At 41.6% G+C, this 16,640-nt stretch overlaps 1 protein-coding gene across 1 annotated transcript in view; it reads right to left on the reverse strand.

The window, feature by feature from the left end:
- Positions 1-16,640, reverse strand: part of LOC122791455 (mucin-6-like) — a 1,068,266-nt gene that overhangs the window by 18,166 nt on the left and 1,033,460 nt on the right. Inside the window, exon 27 of the mRNA XM_044059200.1 lies at positions 5,816-5,878. Coding sequence (XP_043915135.1) covers positions 5,816-5,878 — 63 coding nt within the window. The remainder of the gene's footprint in view (positions 1-5,815; positions 5,879-16,640) is intronic.

Here is a 16,640-nt window from a genome sequence, read left to right on the forward strand (position 1 = left end):
TAGGTATTTCTAACATTATATCTCAATCTAATTACCTGTCCAATGTCAGTGTCAAGTAATTTAGCATCATAATACCTTTTCAAAAACATACTTTTAGTCTGTTGTATTTCATTCAAAAATATTTCATTATCATTACATAAATGGGAAATTCTCAAAAATTCACCATATGGTAGAGCTTGAATGGTATGTTTAGGGTGACAACTAGTACCCATCAAAAAGTTATGTGGCATACCAAATTTCCTATGAATACTTGTAACCACAGGTTTACCAATGATACCTGATAATTTAATATCTATCTGCCCATATTGTAATCCATCAAAAGTAATATTAAATCTATTGTGCTGAATTTCCTGTACAAAATTATTTACAAAATTTATGCCATCTTCACACAAAAAAATTAGATCATCAATGTATCTATAATAAAATTTCACATATTTACGTACAAATGAATTATTATAAATGCATTCCTGTTCCACCATTCCCATGAAGATATTGGCATACACGGGTGCAAATGGAGCACCCATTGCAGTGCCTTGTATCTGATGAAAGATCTGATTATCAAAACAAAAATAATTATTTTTCAAGCAAAATTTAACCAAATCCATCACATAATGTGTAAACGGATAATCTCCCATGCACTTATATAATGCTTCCAAACCAAACTTATGTTTAATGTTAGTATAAAGACTCTGTACATCTAATGTGATCCAATACATTTTTTCTTTCCATATGACTTGTTTTATTTTTTTCAAAAAATCAAAGGAGTCTTGTATATACGAAGGAAGACGAATGGCTTCCTTCAATAATACCTGATGTAAAATAACTCCCAGGTTATGCAAAAAGTATTTGCTAGCTGAAACTATTGGTCTACCTGGTGGAGTATTAAAGTTTTTGTGAATCTTGGGTAGACAATAAAAGTAAGCTAAGCCTGTATCAACAATTGTAAGCTTCTTCTTAACGTCAGTTTCAGTCCAATAACCTAATCTCAAACCTCTCTGTATTATACATACATACCTATCCTTAGCTTGTTCAATAACATCCCTTTGAACTATACAATAAACAGATTCATCTTTTAATAAATCTAAACACATGTTCAAATATTGCATATAGTGCATAATAACTATTTTATTGCCCTTATCAGAAGGCTTTATAACCAAATCTCTCTGCTTAGAGAATTTTACCAATTCCAACCATTCCTGGTTTCCTTTTTTCCTTATATCAATAACATTAGTTTTATTCCTAATGGGATATATAATTGTAGAACACATAGGGTTGTTTATGCAATTAAATGTGGATGTAACAAGTTTTATATTGGGCAAACTAAGAGAATGTTTAAGGTTAGGTTCTTGAACATTTAAGAGATATTAGAATTAGCAAGTTAGAGAGCCCTTTAGCCCAACATTTTTGTGAACATCATGGTGGCCAAAGCGATAGTCTTCAAGCTACTATTTTGCAACAGGTAGCTGTTGATGAACTTGATGTTACCGTTGTCGAAAAGTTACTTTTAAAGAAAGAAACAATTTTTATTTTGAAATATAGTACTTTGTTACCTAAAGGTCTGAATACAGACTGCTGCTGGAGAAGTGTTATTTGATTGAATTTTATTAAGTAATTGGTTGATTGTTTTATGGTTCAATTAACTGTTACTATTTAAACTGTTTTTTGTGTATGATGGGGTACTCCTTGAAGGCTTACTGTGGCCGAGGTGCTAGAGAAATAAACGTTTTTTCATTGGCTTGGTTGTTTCGTTTTGTGCTGCAGCAATTCATCCACTTGTTGTTTGTTTTATTTGGTTCTACATCTCTTATGGCCAGTGATCCAGCTTTGAATATTCCACGCATTTTGAGAGAGGATAGTGGCGGTACCTCTCAACGGACTATTGATGGCTTCCTTAACATTAATTCTGACCGTGTTACGGATCGATCCGAAAGGATTACAGGTACTGATGGTGGTGTGGATACTCCAGTATGGGAGCGTTTCCTGGCTGAAACACGTAGTAAACGAGTTAATAATCCTTTTGCTAACATTGGAAAACGCTCCATGGATTTCCCGACGGAGGTAAAAACTATGATTTCTAAACTAACTAACCTAATGAATAACGAAATGGCTACATTTTACAACTATAATAGCTTGCAGAGATACTTAGATCTGGACATTATTCCAAGAGGGTTAAAAGCTGTTAAATTACCCTCTGAACCATTTAACATCGCATGTTCTACTGATAAGGCGTTTCAACAAAAATGGGAATGTGCAGCGCATCAGTGTTCTAGAGAATGGATAAAAATTTTGGTTGAGAGAGATAATATTAAATTACTCAACCTTAAAAAAGACATTAATATGGTTTGTAACAATTTAGCAACAGTATTGGACAGATCGAGACTTGAGTCCTGTTTACGAGACATTCAGGATAAAGTTAATGTGCAAGAAAAGAAAGTTATTGAACAGAAGATGTACAAAATTCAAAAAGACCTCCATGATTTTGAGAGAGGAAGTGTTTATTTGCACAGACCCAATCAACGTTCACGTTCCATAGCCCGCCCTCCTAACGTTCCTAGCGAGGAGAGAGACAGAGTTGTTAGCACATCTAGTGCTGATGTACCGGGTTATTTGCAAGATAGACAGCATAATGACATAGGTGCTAATGATTTTCCAGCCTTGCCATCCCTGGCTGATGAACGTTTTTTTCCGGAGCATTTTCGGCCATCATGCGATTATGGTAAACAACAAAAAAGAAGTTATGCTGAACATGAGTACTACAGAGGGGGGCCTCAACGCCAGTGGCGGGACAATAAAAGAACTAAATGGTACTGACATTTGCTCCCAATATAATAATGTGGTGAATTTATCTGGCTGTTTTGTTACTGATAAAATCTTTTCTTCACTGAATTGTGGATTAAAATTTGTGCCGACTGTATTGCCTAAACTATATGAATGTAAAGTAGAATTGTTTAGATATGTTAGGAAGTTGCATTTATGGTATTATTTTCATCACTTACCTGTGGAAAAAGCTGTGGAAAATGTGTTTAATAACACATGTACTACTGAAAGTAGTACAACAGATTCTGATACCAATGATTCTTTTGTATCTTGTTTTAGTGATTTTAATTCATATTGTGCCATATATACTTCTTGAGTACTAAAAGCAACTTTATGCCTCCTTTCTCCCATGAAGGCATTAAAAAATGTCATGCTATGGTTGAATTTGAAATAGATTCATTGTTAAAAAATTTTGATAAAAAGCAGGTGGAATATAATCTTTCTAAACAGGAATGGTTGGAATTGGTAAAATTTTCTAAGCAGAGAGATTTGGTTATAAAGCCTTCTGATAAGGGTAATAAAATAGTTATTATGCACTATATGCAATATTTGAACATGTGTTTAGATTTATTAAAAGATGAATCTGTTTATTGTATAGTTCAAAGGGATGTTATTGAACAAGCTAAGGATAGGTATGTATGTCTTATACAGAGAGGTTCGAGATTAGGTTATTGGAATGAAACTGATGTTAAGAAGAAGCTTACAATTGTTGATACAGGCTTAGCTTACTTTTATTGTCTACCCAAGATTCACAAAAACTTTAATACTCCACCAGGTAGACCAATAGTTTCAGCTAGCAAATACTTTTTGCATAACCTGGGAGTTATTTTACATCAGGTATTATTGAAGGAAGCCATTCGTCTTCCTTCGTATATACAAGACTCCTTTGATTTTTTGAAAAAAATAAAACAAGTCATATGGAAAGAAAAAATGTATTGGATCACATTAGATGTACAGAGTCTTTATACTAACATTAAACATAAATTTGGTTTGGAAGCATTATATAAGTGCATGGGAGATTGTCCGTTTACACATTATGTGATGGATTTGGTTATGTTTTGCTTGGAAAATAATTATTTTTGTTTTGATAAACAGATCTTTCATCAGATACAAGGCACTGCAATGGGTGCTCCATTTGCACCCATGTATGCCAATATCTTCATGGGAATGTTGGAACAGGAATGCATTTATAATAATTCATTTGTACTTAAATATGTGAAATTTTATTATAGATACATTGATGATCTAATTTTTTTGTGTGAAGATGGCATAAATTTTGTAAATAATTTTGTACAGGAAATTCAACACAATAGATTTAATATTACTTTTGATGGATTACAATATGGGCAGACAGTTAATTTTTTAGATATTAAATTATCAGGTATCATTGGTAAACCTGTGGTTACAAGTATTCATAGGAAATTTGTTATGCCACATGACTTTTTGATGGGTACTAGTTGTCACCCTAAACATACCATTCAAGCTCTACCATATGGTGAATTTTTGAGAATTTCCCATTTATGTAATGATAATGAAATATTTTTTAATGAAATACAACAGACTAAAAGTATGTTTTTGAAAAGGTATTATGATGCTAAATTACTTGACACTGACATTGAACAGGTAATTAGACTGAGATATAATGTTAGAAATACCTATAAAGATAGGGGCAATACTTATATTGGTAATAGTATTAATAATTATGATAAGAATTTTTTCTTAGTTTCTACTTATAATGTTTGTAGTAACAGTATCAAAAATTGTATATCACATTTTGGGGGATTTTTAAAAAACTTTGGTGAATTGGATAACCTAATGACAAATAAGTTAGTGTTTTCTTATAAAAGAGGTAGAAATATCAAAGATATGGTTGTACATACTAAATTCGTCAGACCTGGGTTGAAAATATATTATCAAATAGCTAAGGTAGGTATGTCTTCATGTGGGAAGTGTAATGGTTGTCCTTTTATAAAAAATTTTTTTCCTTATATTAATAACATTAGTTTTATTCCTAATGGGATATATAATTGTAGAACACATAGGGTTGTTTATGCAATTAAATGTGGATGTAACAAGTTTTATATTGGGCAAACTAAGAGAATGTTTAAGGTTAGGTTACTTGAACATTTAAGAGATATTAGAATTAGCAAGTTAGAGAGCCCTTTAGCTCAACATTTTTGTGAACATCATGGTGGCCAAAGCGATAGTCTTCAAGCTACTATTTTGCAACAGGTAGCTGTTGATGAACTTGATGTTACCGTTGTCGAAAAGTTACTTTTAAAGAAAGAAACAATTTTTATTTTGAAATATAGTACTTTGTTACCTAAAGGTCTGACTACAGACTGCTGCTGGAGAAGTGTTATTTGATTGAATTTTATTAAGTAATTGGTTGATTGTTTTATTGTTTTATGGTTCAATTAACTGTTACTATTTAAACTGTTTTTTATGTATGATGGGGTACTCCTTGAAAGCTTACTGTGGCCGAGGCGCTAGAGAAATAAACGTTTTTTCATTGGCTTGGTTGTTTCGTTTTGTGCTGCAGCAATTCATCCACTTGTTGTTTGTTTTACACTTTCTGAGAAAGTCAAAGGAGGCAAAAAGCAAACTCAGAGCATTTAGTTTCCAGCAATCTACCTTATACCAACCACAATGTAAGGATGTTATGTATTCCTTAATACAGGGGTGCAATAAACACATCTTTTTCTGTTACATGTGATAGATGGTGTTTTATTTTTAACATGAAACAGCAAACAAGAAAAGGCACATGTAACTTGTTTTTAGAGTGAATGCTTACCATAGCCGTGCAGCTATTTTGTATTGTATCTGAAATTGCTTTGAATGACAGTGTAAGATTTACTCATACTTGGAAAAGAAATCAGACTGGAACAGTAATATATGATGTATTCGTTACTACTTTTAAAATGTAGTGTTTCAGTAAGTTTCAAGGTTTATAAGTGAATCTGTATTAATTCACACAGTATTTAAAAATTATGCTCACCACAAGGAGTACAGCGATTTCGCACATGATCAAAATATTCATCTTTTTCACATCGGTAGCATCCTGCAAAAGAAAAGCAATGAAATAAATCATTACTAATGCACATCCGGGAAATGTTATCATATTTATTAAATAAAAAATGAGCCAAAGTGCCAACATTTTCTTAGAATAAAAGGCTATAATTACTTCACTGTCTTCTACTCAATATCTATTTTCAGATGATTCTGTATGACATTAGCAAATATTTTACCGTATTCTTTATTTAACTATGTTTTCATTAATTGTTATATCACTACAATTCTATGCATGTTTAGTTACTATTTTATGTATGTACATTTATTATTTTTGATTGACATGTCATTACTAATCTGTGTATGTATGTATATTTATTTATTATGTAAATCTTGTATAACTACCTTCTACTCATTCTATAAAATGGAGCATTTTTTCCCTGGGCCTCCGCTGAAAATGGGACTTGTGCCCAGTCAAACATCCCCAGTAAACAAAAGCAAAAAAGCAATACACAAGTAAAGAAAACAAATGAACACTCTATTCTATAATGAAGGTGAAGAAATACCCTTAGATAAAAAATATACAGTTCTAGTGTAAACAGCCTATAGTTCCACTATAAATATGGAGCTATGGTATATAAATACTTACCTTCATTAACTCCAAGTTACTTGTGCTAGCCAACATTCTGTTTAACACATTAACATACTGCAATTAAAATTTACTGGGATGGATTATTTAACTTTGAACTGCACTTTCCTCTCTGGACACTATATATGTTCACCCTTGGAATCTACACCACTACACATTTCTTTATGTGTTATTTATTGCTCTGTTGGGACCAGGGCATGGCTATGAGGGGTCAGATGGCCAGTCTTGGGAGAATTGTTAAAGGCTTTAAGTCAAGATGCACTGTTATCCACAACCTACATAATTCTTGATGCAATTTACCAGATTAAATAGATAGGATCTACCTTTCAGAAAAACAAATTGTTGAGGGTCAGGTCTAACAAGTTACTTGATATCACAGTTTATGGGGTCAGCTATAATATGCTCCATGACGTTGCAGATGAAGCTTTTAAAGCTGACAGGTCTGTAATTAACAAGGTCAGTAGTGAGGTCACCATTATGGAGGGGCATCGCTACTGCTGTCAACTGTCAGGATCAGAGAAAACCAGTAACTAAACTTAAGTTAAACTGTTTAAGGAATGTGTCTGTAAGGACATGTGTAACACAGTTAATCAACTAGGTATATTATTATGGAGGAAATATTTTTGGTCTTGGTTAGCATTTTCAGCAAATAGACATTAGACATAATTAAAGGAAGTAAGGGATTCAGATATACTGGGAGTTTGAGTAGATGTGTGACGTTGGCACCACATGTGTTCACAAGTATTTTGGTAATGTCACTTGGGTCAGAATAGGATGCCGCATGAATAACTTCTGATCAATGTATTTTTTATAGTTTTCTGACATACCTAAAGAAGGATTTATAATTAACTTTGGCTTCAGAGACCAATATGATGTCGAGGACTCCTTTAGAGGCTCTGATAGTGTTCTTCATTCTTATATTTGTTTTTTTTTTGTACTGCTTTTAATATTATCCTTGTGAAAACATGTTTTGAATTTACTATATAAGGAGTGCATTTCTTTTGTTGTATAGTTTATGTTCAGTGAATGACTACCATGGCAGTTTATTTTTTGGATTTCCCATCATATGTGGTTCTTTTAGGCACTTCTATCACTATACATTTTTATAAATGGGTATAGAATGTATTACTGAATCCTGTTCTATTAAAATCTGGGGAGGTGCAGTCATAAGTAAATTAGAATATTTCCTCACATAATAGGCTGAGGCTGGCATGTTTGTAGCCCTTAAATTCAGTGGGGTTTGCAGTAGGAGCTTTTGGGAGTTTAAAGGAGAAGGTCACAAGTTTAAAGACAGACTTCACTGGGGAAGGAGACACCAGAGGTGTAGGGCAAGAGGTGGCCATATTTCTAAGAATAATCTCAGGTTTGTGTTTATTAACTCTAGGAATTTTTGGGCATATCTTACATAGGAGGTATAGCTGTCTTAGTTTATTGAAGGGTAATAAAAGTTACCAAGATAAGAGAGTTCTTGCTAACAGGGAGTTCATTTACAACACTGAGGACTCTTACATGATCATCTGGGAACAAGGAAGGCATTCTGTAACAAGCTAGTTGTTAATCCTAACTAGAGTGATTTGTAGTTCAGGGAGTTCATCTGTGAGTCCCTGTGGATCTGCCTAGAAGTAATATGTCCATTGACAAATATGGAGACTTTTCCACAGTTGTCACTGGGCCTGAAAACATGAAACACATACATCCACAGTATAGATAATGGATTTCAAATACAGGTCTAAACACATTACTTTCAAAGTTTTGAAGACAGCAGTTTGGAATGTGAGTTACTCCTAATATTATATCTAGCCAAACCCTTCCTTACTCCCACACATATGGTGTCAAATCTACCTACTCCATAGTCTCTTCTATAGCTTAAGGATAAGAATTAACCTACTATCTACTCTAGTCTCCAAATTAGAGCAGGCATATAAGCACACGACATCCCACCTTCCTCTCATCATTATATGTCGTTTTAGAAACTTTCATGGATCAAATTTATTTATTCAATTTGGTAACCGGGACAGAGTACTGATCCAAATGGACTTATTTCAGTCTCAGCCTGGACAAATATAAATGACAGTAGACAAGCACGATAAAAGTATTATGAATGCAGACAACACGTTCTTTGAAGATAGCAATAAAACAATAACAGTTATAATAAAGTACATGGTATAAGGGGCGATAGGAAGGGGGTTTTAGAGAAAGGAGGGACGAAGATGAAGGAAGAGTAACACAGAAGGGATAGATCACACAGTATAAATGATAGAAAACTTGAGGTAAGGTCACACAGAACTTGACTATATACAATTTGGAAGAGCTTTCACATATTAGTGTTGATAAATAATGTGAGGAAGACAAAGGAGTGCAGCTAGTAAAGGGATGAGTGACAGATTAGTTTACATGTAAAGTGGGAAAGCATTTCCAATTTGACTCGCACTTGAGATGATCTTTAAGGATAGCACAAAATGAGGGGTACAAAGTAAGGTCTTTAACATTAATAGGGAGGGATTCCTAGAGTTTGGGGACTAGGACGTACAAGGCATGTTTGGTACAATGAAATCTGATTCTGTGACATTGAAGAAGTACACCAGAGTGTTTAAGATGTCTCAGATTGTAATTAGGGGTCATCTGAATAGATTGCAGATGAGGGACAGGAATGTTCTTTGAGGAGCTTGTAGACTTGAGATCCAAGAAGGATGCTGACACATTGTCAAACAAGTAGAGAAAAGGTTTTATTAAGCACGATAAAGAAGTTATGTACTTACCATAACATTCCATCTGAGTAGGTAACTTCATTTGTCAGCAACCTGTGAGTATCGGATCCAAATCGGATCCAAGCCGGCAGCTTTATTCAGCTAAGATCCGAGCTCCAAGCTCCTCCCCCTTACCTATAACCCCCTGCCATCCTTCTCTGTCCTCAGATCGAGTTTGCTTAGCATTATAGAATATTACAATCAAGGATCAACTAAACATCCTAACCCAATGTCATCTGGTACAGAGAACACAAAGGTCCTAAAAAGGGACGAACTACAGATTAGGGGGGGCGGAGGGGGGTTGGTTGCTGGCAAATGAAGTTACCTACTCAGATGGAACATTATGGTAAGTACATAACTTCTTTATCTGAAGTAGTTAACTTCATTTGTTCATCAACCTGTGGGACAGAGTTCCCAGCTACCTAAAAACTTGGGAGGTCCTCATTGAAGAATATTCTGGAGCACCGTAGAACCAAAGGGCATCCTTCCTCTGGAAATTATATCCAGCTTGTAATGGGTAATAAGGGTATGGGATGAAGCCCAAGTGGCTGCTGAACAAATGTCATCCAAGGACACCCTTGACCAAAAGGCAGCAGAAGTGGAAATCGATCGAGGAGAATGGGCGTGAACTCAGACATGCTCCGGTCGGCCAGAACTCTTATATGCAAGAAGTATACAGTGTGAAATCCATCTGGACAATGTAGCTTTTGACACCAGTTTACCCAGAAAGGGTTTAGCAAAGGATAAAAGGAGTTGCTCAGATTTCCTATGATCAGCAGTCCTGTGTAAATAGAACCTCAATTGTCTGTGCACGTCCAAAGAGTGTAATTTGTATTCACCTTTGTTTTGATAATTCGGGAAAAACAATTGATTAATGTTGGACTTAGAGGTGACTTTAGGTAAGAAGGAGGGGCTGGTCCTGAGGGAAATTAGAAGTTATGTACTTACCATAACGTTCCATCTGAGTAGGTGGATTCATTTGTCTGCAACCTGTGGGTATGGATCCGATATCGGATCCGAACCGGCATAGTTTATCCAGCTATGGATCCGAGCTCCTAGCTCCCTTCCCTCACCCATAATGCCCTGCTCTCCCTACATGACCTCAGATCGAGTTTGCCCTGCACCAACTACCCTAACCAAAGGGTAACACACCCTATGCTGGAAACTGACAAGGCCAGGGGGATAGGAGGGCGGGATGGTTGCAGACAAATGAATCCACCTACTCAGATGGAACATTATGGTAAGTACATAACTTCTAAATCTGAAGTAGGAGAATTCATTTGTCAGCAATCTGTGGGACAGAGTCCCCAGCTACCTGAATCTTGAGTGGCCATCATGGAAGGATATTCCGGAGCACCGCGGAGCCAAAGGATGCTCTACCTCTAGAAGTGACATCCAGCTTGTAATGAGTAATAAAGGTATGAGATGAAGCCCAAGTGGCTGCTGAACAAATGTCATCCAGAGGAACCCTCGACTTAAAGGCTGCTGAAGTAGAGACAGACCGGGTCGAATGAGCATGGACTCCCTCTGGTGCAGGCCTCCCAGAGGCTTGGTATGCCAACAGAATACACTGAGAAATCCAGCGTGACAAAGAAACTTTGGAAATTGGTTTACCCAGATTGAATTTGGCAAAAGAAATGAACAACTGGTCTGATTGCCTATACAAAGCTGCCTGTGAACATCCAAGGAATGCAGCTTATATTCGCCTTTGTTTTGATACTTAGGGAAGAAAACAGGGAGGTTGATGGACTGATTAATGTTAGCCTCCGAAGCTACTTTAGGAAGAAAGGAGGGATTGATCCTGAGGTACACCCGGTCCAGATGAAAAATCAAATAAGGCGGTTTCATGGACAGGGCCTGAAGCTCTGAAACTCTCTTAGAAGTAATGGCTACCAAAAAAGCAGTCTTAAAGGACAAGTATTTAAGATCGACTGTGGCCGCAGGTTTGAAGGGGAGAGCGGTCAAGGCCTGAAGTACCAAGGAAAGATCCCACGGGGGAACCGTTTCTTTGACAGGGGTCTGAGCAAAAAGGTGCCTTTTAGGAAGGTTTTGCATAACTTAGCCGATATAAGAGACCCTGAATCGTGTCCAATATGGTAATGAGATATGGCCGCCAGCTGAACTTTGACCGTGGAACTACTGGCGCCATCATTAAAGAAAGTAGTAAGGAAATCTAGAACCAAAGGAAGGGGAACCGTGAAAGGATCTAGGCCTTGCCGCTCTGCCCAAATGGAGAAATGCTTCCATTTACTGCAGTAAATTTTTCTGGTAGAGGGCTTGTGGGCCGCTACCAAAATTGCCTTAACTGGGGACGAGATACCGGGAGTCCGGATTAGGAGTGGAACTGGAGCAGCCAAGCAGTCAACTTCAGGTTGTCCAGGTTCGGAGTCGGCAGGTTCGACGGGTGTGATATCAGATCCGGAATGGGATCTAGAATCCAAGGTGGATTCACTGAATGAGATCTTAGGTAAGGGAACCAGATCTGTCGAGGCCAGAACAGGGCAATGAGGATATTCTGCACCCCAACCGAGAGGCTTTCTGAAGTACTTGTAGCATCAGAGGTAGAGGGGGGTATGCGTAAAGAAGACAGGGAGGCCAAGCATGCACCAGAGCGTCTCTCGGAGAATCCCCTGGAGGGGGGATTAGAGCGAAAAAACTGTCGCACTTGGCGTTTAAAGGAGAAGCAAAGAGATCGCAACAGGGAGTCCCCCACTGTGCGAAGATACATTTCACTACTTGAGAATTGAAAGACCACTCATACGGGGAGAGAATGGTGCGACTGAGCTTGTCCGCTAGGATGTTGGTCCGACCCGGAATATGCGTTGCGATGAGAAAGCGGTTGGTGGAGATCGCCCATTCCCACACTCTCATGGCTTCTCGACATAAAGGGTAAAACCTGGTTCCCCCCTGTTTGTTGATGTACCAGACCACCGACATGTTGTCTGATTGAATCGCAATTGTTCCCAGGGGAAGGAGGGCCTGAAGTGCTTGCAACGCCAAGAGAACCGCCCTAATTTCCAGAACATTGATATGCAGGGAGGTCTCTGAATCGCTCCACGCCGGCCCGCAAAATGCCCCCCCCACCCAAGGCGGAAAGCATCCGTGGTCACCGTGGCGAGGGGGAGATGCACAAAAGGGGCGGCCCCTGTGGAGGTCTGGAGAATGGAGCCACCACAAGAGAGACCGCTTGCAAGCCTTGCTGATTGCAATGGGATGATACAGGGGGAGGGAGAGAAATGACCATTGCACCTGAAGTGTCCATTGAAGCACCCGCATGTTCAAGCGGGCGTGCGGAAGAAGAGTAATCGCGGCCGCCATAGACCCTAGCACCCTCAGGATCAATTCCCTAGGTGTTGAGCTGGAGTGAAGGATGGCCCGCACCTGGAGTCGGAGATTCCGAACCCTGTCGGTTGTGAGAAAGGCTCTTAAATTTCTCGTGTCTAACCTGGCTCCTATAAATTCTATTGCTTGAGTAGGGACAGGGTTGGACTTCTCCATGTTTACTGTGATGCCTAGCTTGGGAGCTAGACGAAGGAAGGAGTCTCTTGCCAAAGAGAGTAGATGCCTTGTTGGGGCGGTGAGAAGCCAGTCGTCTAGGCATGGAAAGACCTGCACCCCCTGAAGCCTCAAGTGGGCCGCAACCACTGCTAACACTTTGGTGAACACCCTGGGGGCTGTGGTGAGACCAAAGGGAAGGACCCTGAACTGGTAGTGACTGGCTCCCAGCTGGAAGCGAAGAAACCTCCTGGATCATCTGTCCATCCGAATGTGGTAGTACGCGTCCTTGAGGTCTATAGAGCACATCCAGTGATTCTCCCCTAGAAGGGGGAGGATGGACTGTAAAGTGACCATCTGGAACTTCTCTTTGGGAACTGACAGGTTCAACAGGGACAGGTCTAGGATGGGTCTTAGGTCCCCCGTCTTTTTTGGCACTAAAAAGAACCTGGAGTAGAACCCTGATCCGATCTGGGGGGACAGGCTGGATGGCTGTTTTCCTCAGCAGATGGCCAATTTCCGCTGAAGCGGCCTCCCTCTGATCGGGTGGAACATCGGGGAGGACTTTTAACTTTGAGAGATGAAGAAAGGGGATCTTGTAACCTCTGGATATAATCCGGAGTACCCAGCGGTCCGATGTAATGGACTCCCATGCCGCTATGTGCTCCGAGAAACGTCCCCCGACTGCCTCCAGAGTGGAGCAGTCAGGCAACCCCTCAGGGTTGCTGCGTGGGCCGTTCAGAGAAAGGTTCCCTGGACCCAAAATTCCTGGGAGCCCCTCTGCCCCTAGGGTGGCGTCCACCCTGTCCTCCTCTGCCGCGGAAGGACTGGTTGTCCGGAGCGGGTTGGGAATGCTGCGACTTTCGGAACCACATCTTCTTCTGGCCCTTTTGGTTCCTAGAGTAGGACCTATGGGGCACAGAGAAGCGAACTCCAATGGCAGACAGCGTCTTCCCGTCCTTCTCGCTCTGAACCAAGGTATCGCGAACCGTCTTGCCAAAAAGGGCAGAACCGTCAAAGGGGGCGTTCGCGAAAGACGCCTTGAAGGGCTCCGTAAAATCGCAGTGGCGGAGCCAGGCCTGCCGTCTTGTGACTAGGCCCACTCCCGCAGCTCTAGCGGCTCCCTCGGTAGCGTGGGAAAGTAACTGCATAGAGGTGTTAGTCACAGAACGAAGAGTGGCCATACGGGTGGAGTGCATAAGTTTGTCCTCCTCCGACATGGACTCTGGAGGGGATGCAGCATATTCCTTGATTAGGATGCAGCGCGATCTTATGACGTGTGCCAAATAGTTGAGCGCCCTCACTGAGAAGGTCGCTGAACTAAACATTCGCTTCCCCAAACGGTCCATCATCCGAGACTCCTTGCTCGGGGGATGGATTGAGGGACTCTCCTGGGTGAGTTCCCTCTTAGTGGCTGCTGCTGACAACATGGCATCTACAGGGGGTCCCTTGCTCCAGTGGGCATGGTCAGCAGGGGGGCTAAGAATCCTGTCGGGCCTCTTAGGGATTGGCTCCACGGTGTCCGGTTCCTTCCACGCCCTGGTGGTAATAAGGTCCGCCAGGGGGTCGGCAGGAGGGGACACCCAAGTGGTAGACGGGCCCGCTTCAAATGCCTCCAAGAACACTGACTCGTCCAAGGAAGACTTTGGGGCAGACCACCCACCTCTAATCCGTAACATTTCCATGATGTCTCCGAAGGAGACATCCTCAGGGGGTGATCTTGGGGAGCCTTCCCCTTCCTCCAAGTCAGTGTCTTCAGTCAAAGACACGGGGGAGTCTATGTGCCTCCTCTTACACGAATGCTTGCAAGGTGCTTCCTTGGGGGGGCTGTCCAAGGAGTCCTCACCAGCAATGTCCAGAACCACATCAACTGCTTGGGGCAGTGAAGCGGGCTGTCCCAGTGGCCGGGTGATGGAAGCCTGGCCTAGAGCAGATGGAGTGCGGGACGGAGCCGAAGCAAGGGCCGGGGGTCCGGATGCCCTCAACAAAGCCCTCTCCACTACATCAAAAGCCGAGGGGGAGCCAGACTCGACAATATGATCCGAAATGGCTCCCCCGCGGATCCGATGAGCAGATCGGAGCCGGCGCCAAGCCCCTCGGATCCGAGGGAACAGTGTGCTCCGACAAGGACGGCACCAAAGGCACACTGAGTCCCTCGGATCCGAAGCTCGGGCCAAGGCTCCAAGAGGTCGGATCCGAAGTACCCAATACTGTCGGCGCTGACCCACCCGCGGCTCCGAGGCTGCCCGGCTCCGGGCACTCCGAACCCGGGTAGCGGGTCGGAGAAGGAGCAATGGGCTTAAAAAAGGGGGTCGAGCTCCCCCCCAGGGGGGGGGGGAGGCAGGAGCACTCCCATCTGCATCTGGGCCTGGATGAACTTTCGCATCATCCGGTCCAGATCAGCATCGGAGAGGCTGTAAGTAGACCTCGACGAGGCTACCGAGGTAGGCCTTGAGTGCTGCTTCGATAGCCTCGAAGGAGGTCGGGTCTCCTCATCCTCAGGCTCTGGTGAAAAGCACGGGAACCGGAGCCGAGGAGGGGGAGAGCCAGCAGCCAGAGAGGCCGGAGGAGAAGCCCGCTTAGCCGGCGGGGCCGAAACAGAGGTCTCGGCCCGCCGCTTGTGGTGCTTCTCTCTCCGGTCCTTTTTCCTGGCTTCCCTCTCCTCCGACCCTTTGGCGGGAGTTTGAATCCCGGGTGGAGGAGGGGGAGCAGGCAAGGCAGGGACTGCCGAAGCAGTGACCACCAAGGGGGTGGGGGCCGAAGCCGAGCCTGGGGGCAAGAGTCCCGCCAAGACCAGCTTCGACCTCCGCTCCTTCAATGCCCTGGGGTTGAACCCTGCACAGATTGAACACCCTGAAGTGAGGTGTTCAACCCCAAGGCATCGAACGCACCGAGTGTGGCCATCAGCAGGGGAAAGCTTATGGCCACACTCGGAGCACTTTGAAAACACAGCCTTTGGGGCCTCAGACATTACTATTTTTTTTTTTTTTTTTTTTTAAATAGTAACAATAAAATAAACTAAAAACACTCACACAAAGGCCCCAAAAGAAACACACACATACACCAACTACGAACCAGTGAGGGGAGGGTAAAAACTAAATTAAATTAACCCAAAAAATATATAAACCAAAGGGGAACCTATATCTTTCACATAAATTTAAATTTTACACAATTTTAAAACCCTTTAATAAGAATATATCAACTTAGCTTTAGGAGCTCTGATGACCCAGCCTTCACCATGCGCGGCAAACTAGATCTGGGGTCATGTAGGGAGAGCAGGGCATTATGGGTGAGGGGAGGAGCTAGGAGCTCGGATCCATAGCTGGATAAACCATGCCGGTTCGGATCGGAGGTTTGGCGCAAATGGCTTGAAGCTCTGAAACCCTTCTAGCCGAAGTGATGGCAATGAGAAAGGCTGTCTTTCAAGATAAGTATTTAAGATCCACTGAAGCTGCAGGTTCAAAGGGGGGCCAGTAAGAGCCTGAAGAACAAGGGTTAAATCCCACGGAGGAACTGGATCCTTCACAGGAGGCCTTAACAGGAAAGTACCTTTTACGAAAGTTTTGCAGATCTTGGAAGAAGATAATGAACCGAGATCACTTCCCACATGAAAGTGTGAAATTGCTGCTAATTGGACTTTTGACGGTGGAGGAGCTGGCACCTTGATTAAATAAATGTGATAAAAACTCTAATACAGCTGGTATCGGGGCTGTAAAGGGATCCATATGTCTATGTTCCGCCCAGATCGAAAAACGTTTCTGGTAGAAGGTTTATGAGCGGCTACTAAAATAGCTTTAACGGAGGAGGAGATACCAGGAGTCCTAGCTATGATTGGAACTGGATCAACCAAGTTGAGTCGAACCATCCTCTCACCTTACAAGTTGTCTCTGAACCCGAGAGTAGTGAAGCAGATCTTCCTCAAG

This window comes from Protopterus annectens, chromosome 17.part0, assembly GCF_019279795.1.
Source record: "Protopterus annectens isolate FY-2018-M chromosome 17.part0, PAN1.0, whole genome shotgun sequence".
Taxonomy (NCBI): Eukaryota; Metazoa; Chordata; order Ceratodontiformes; family Protopteridae; genus Protopterus; species Protopterus annectens.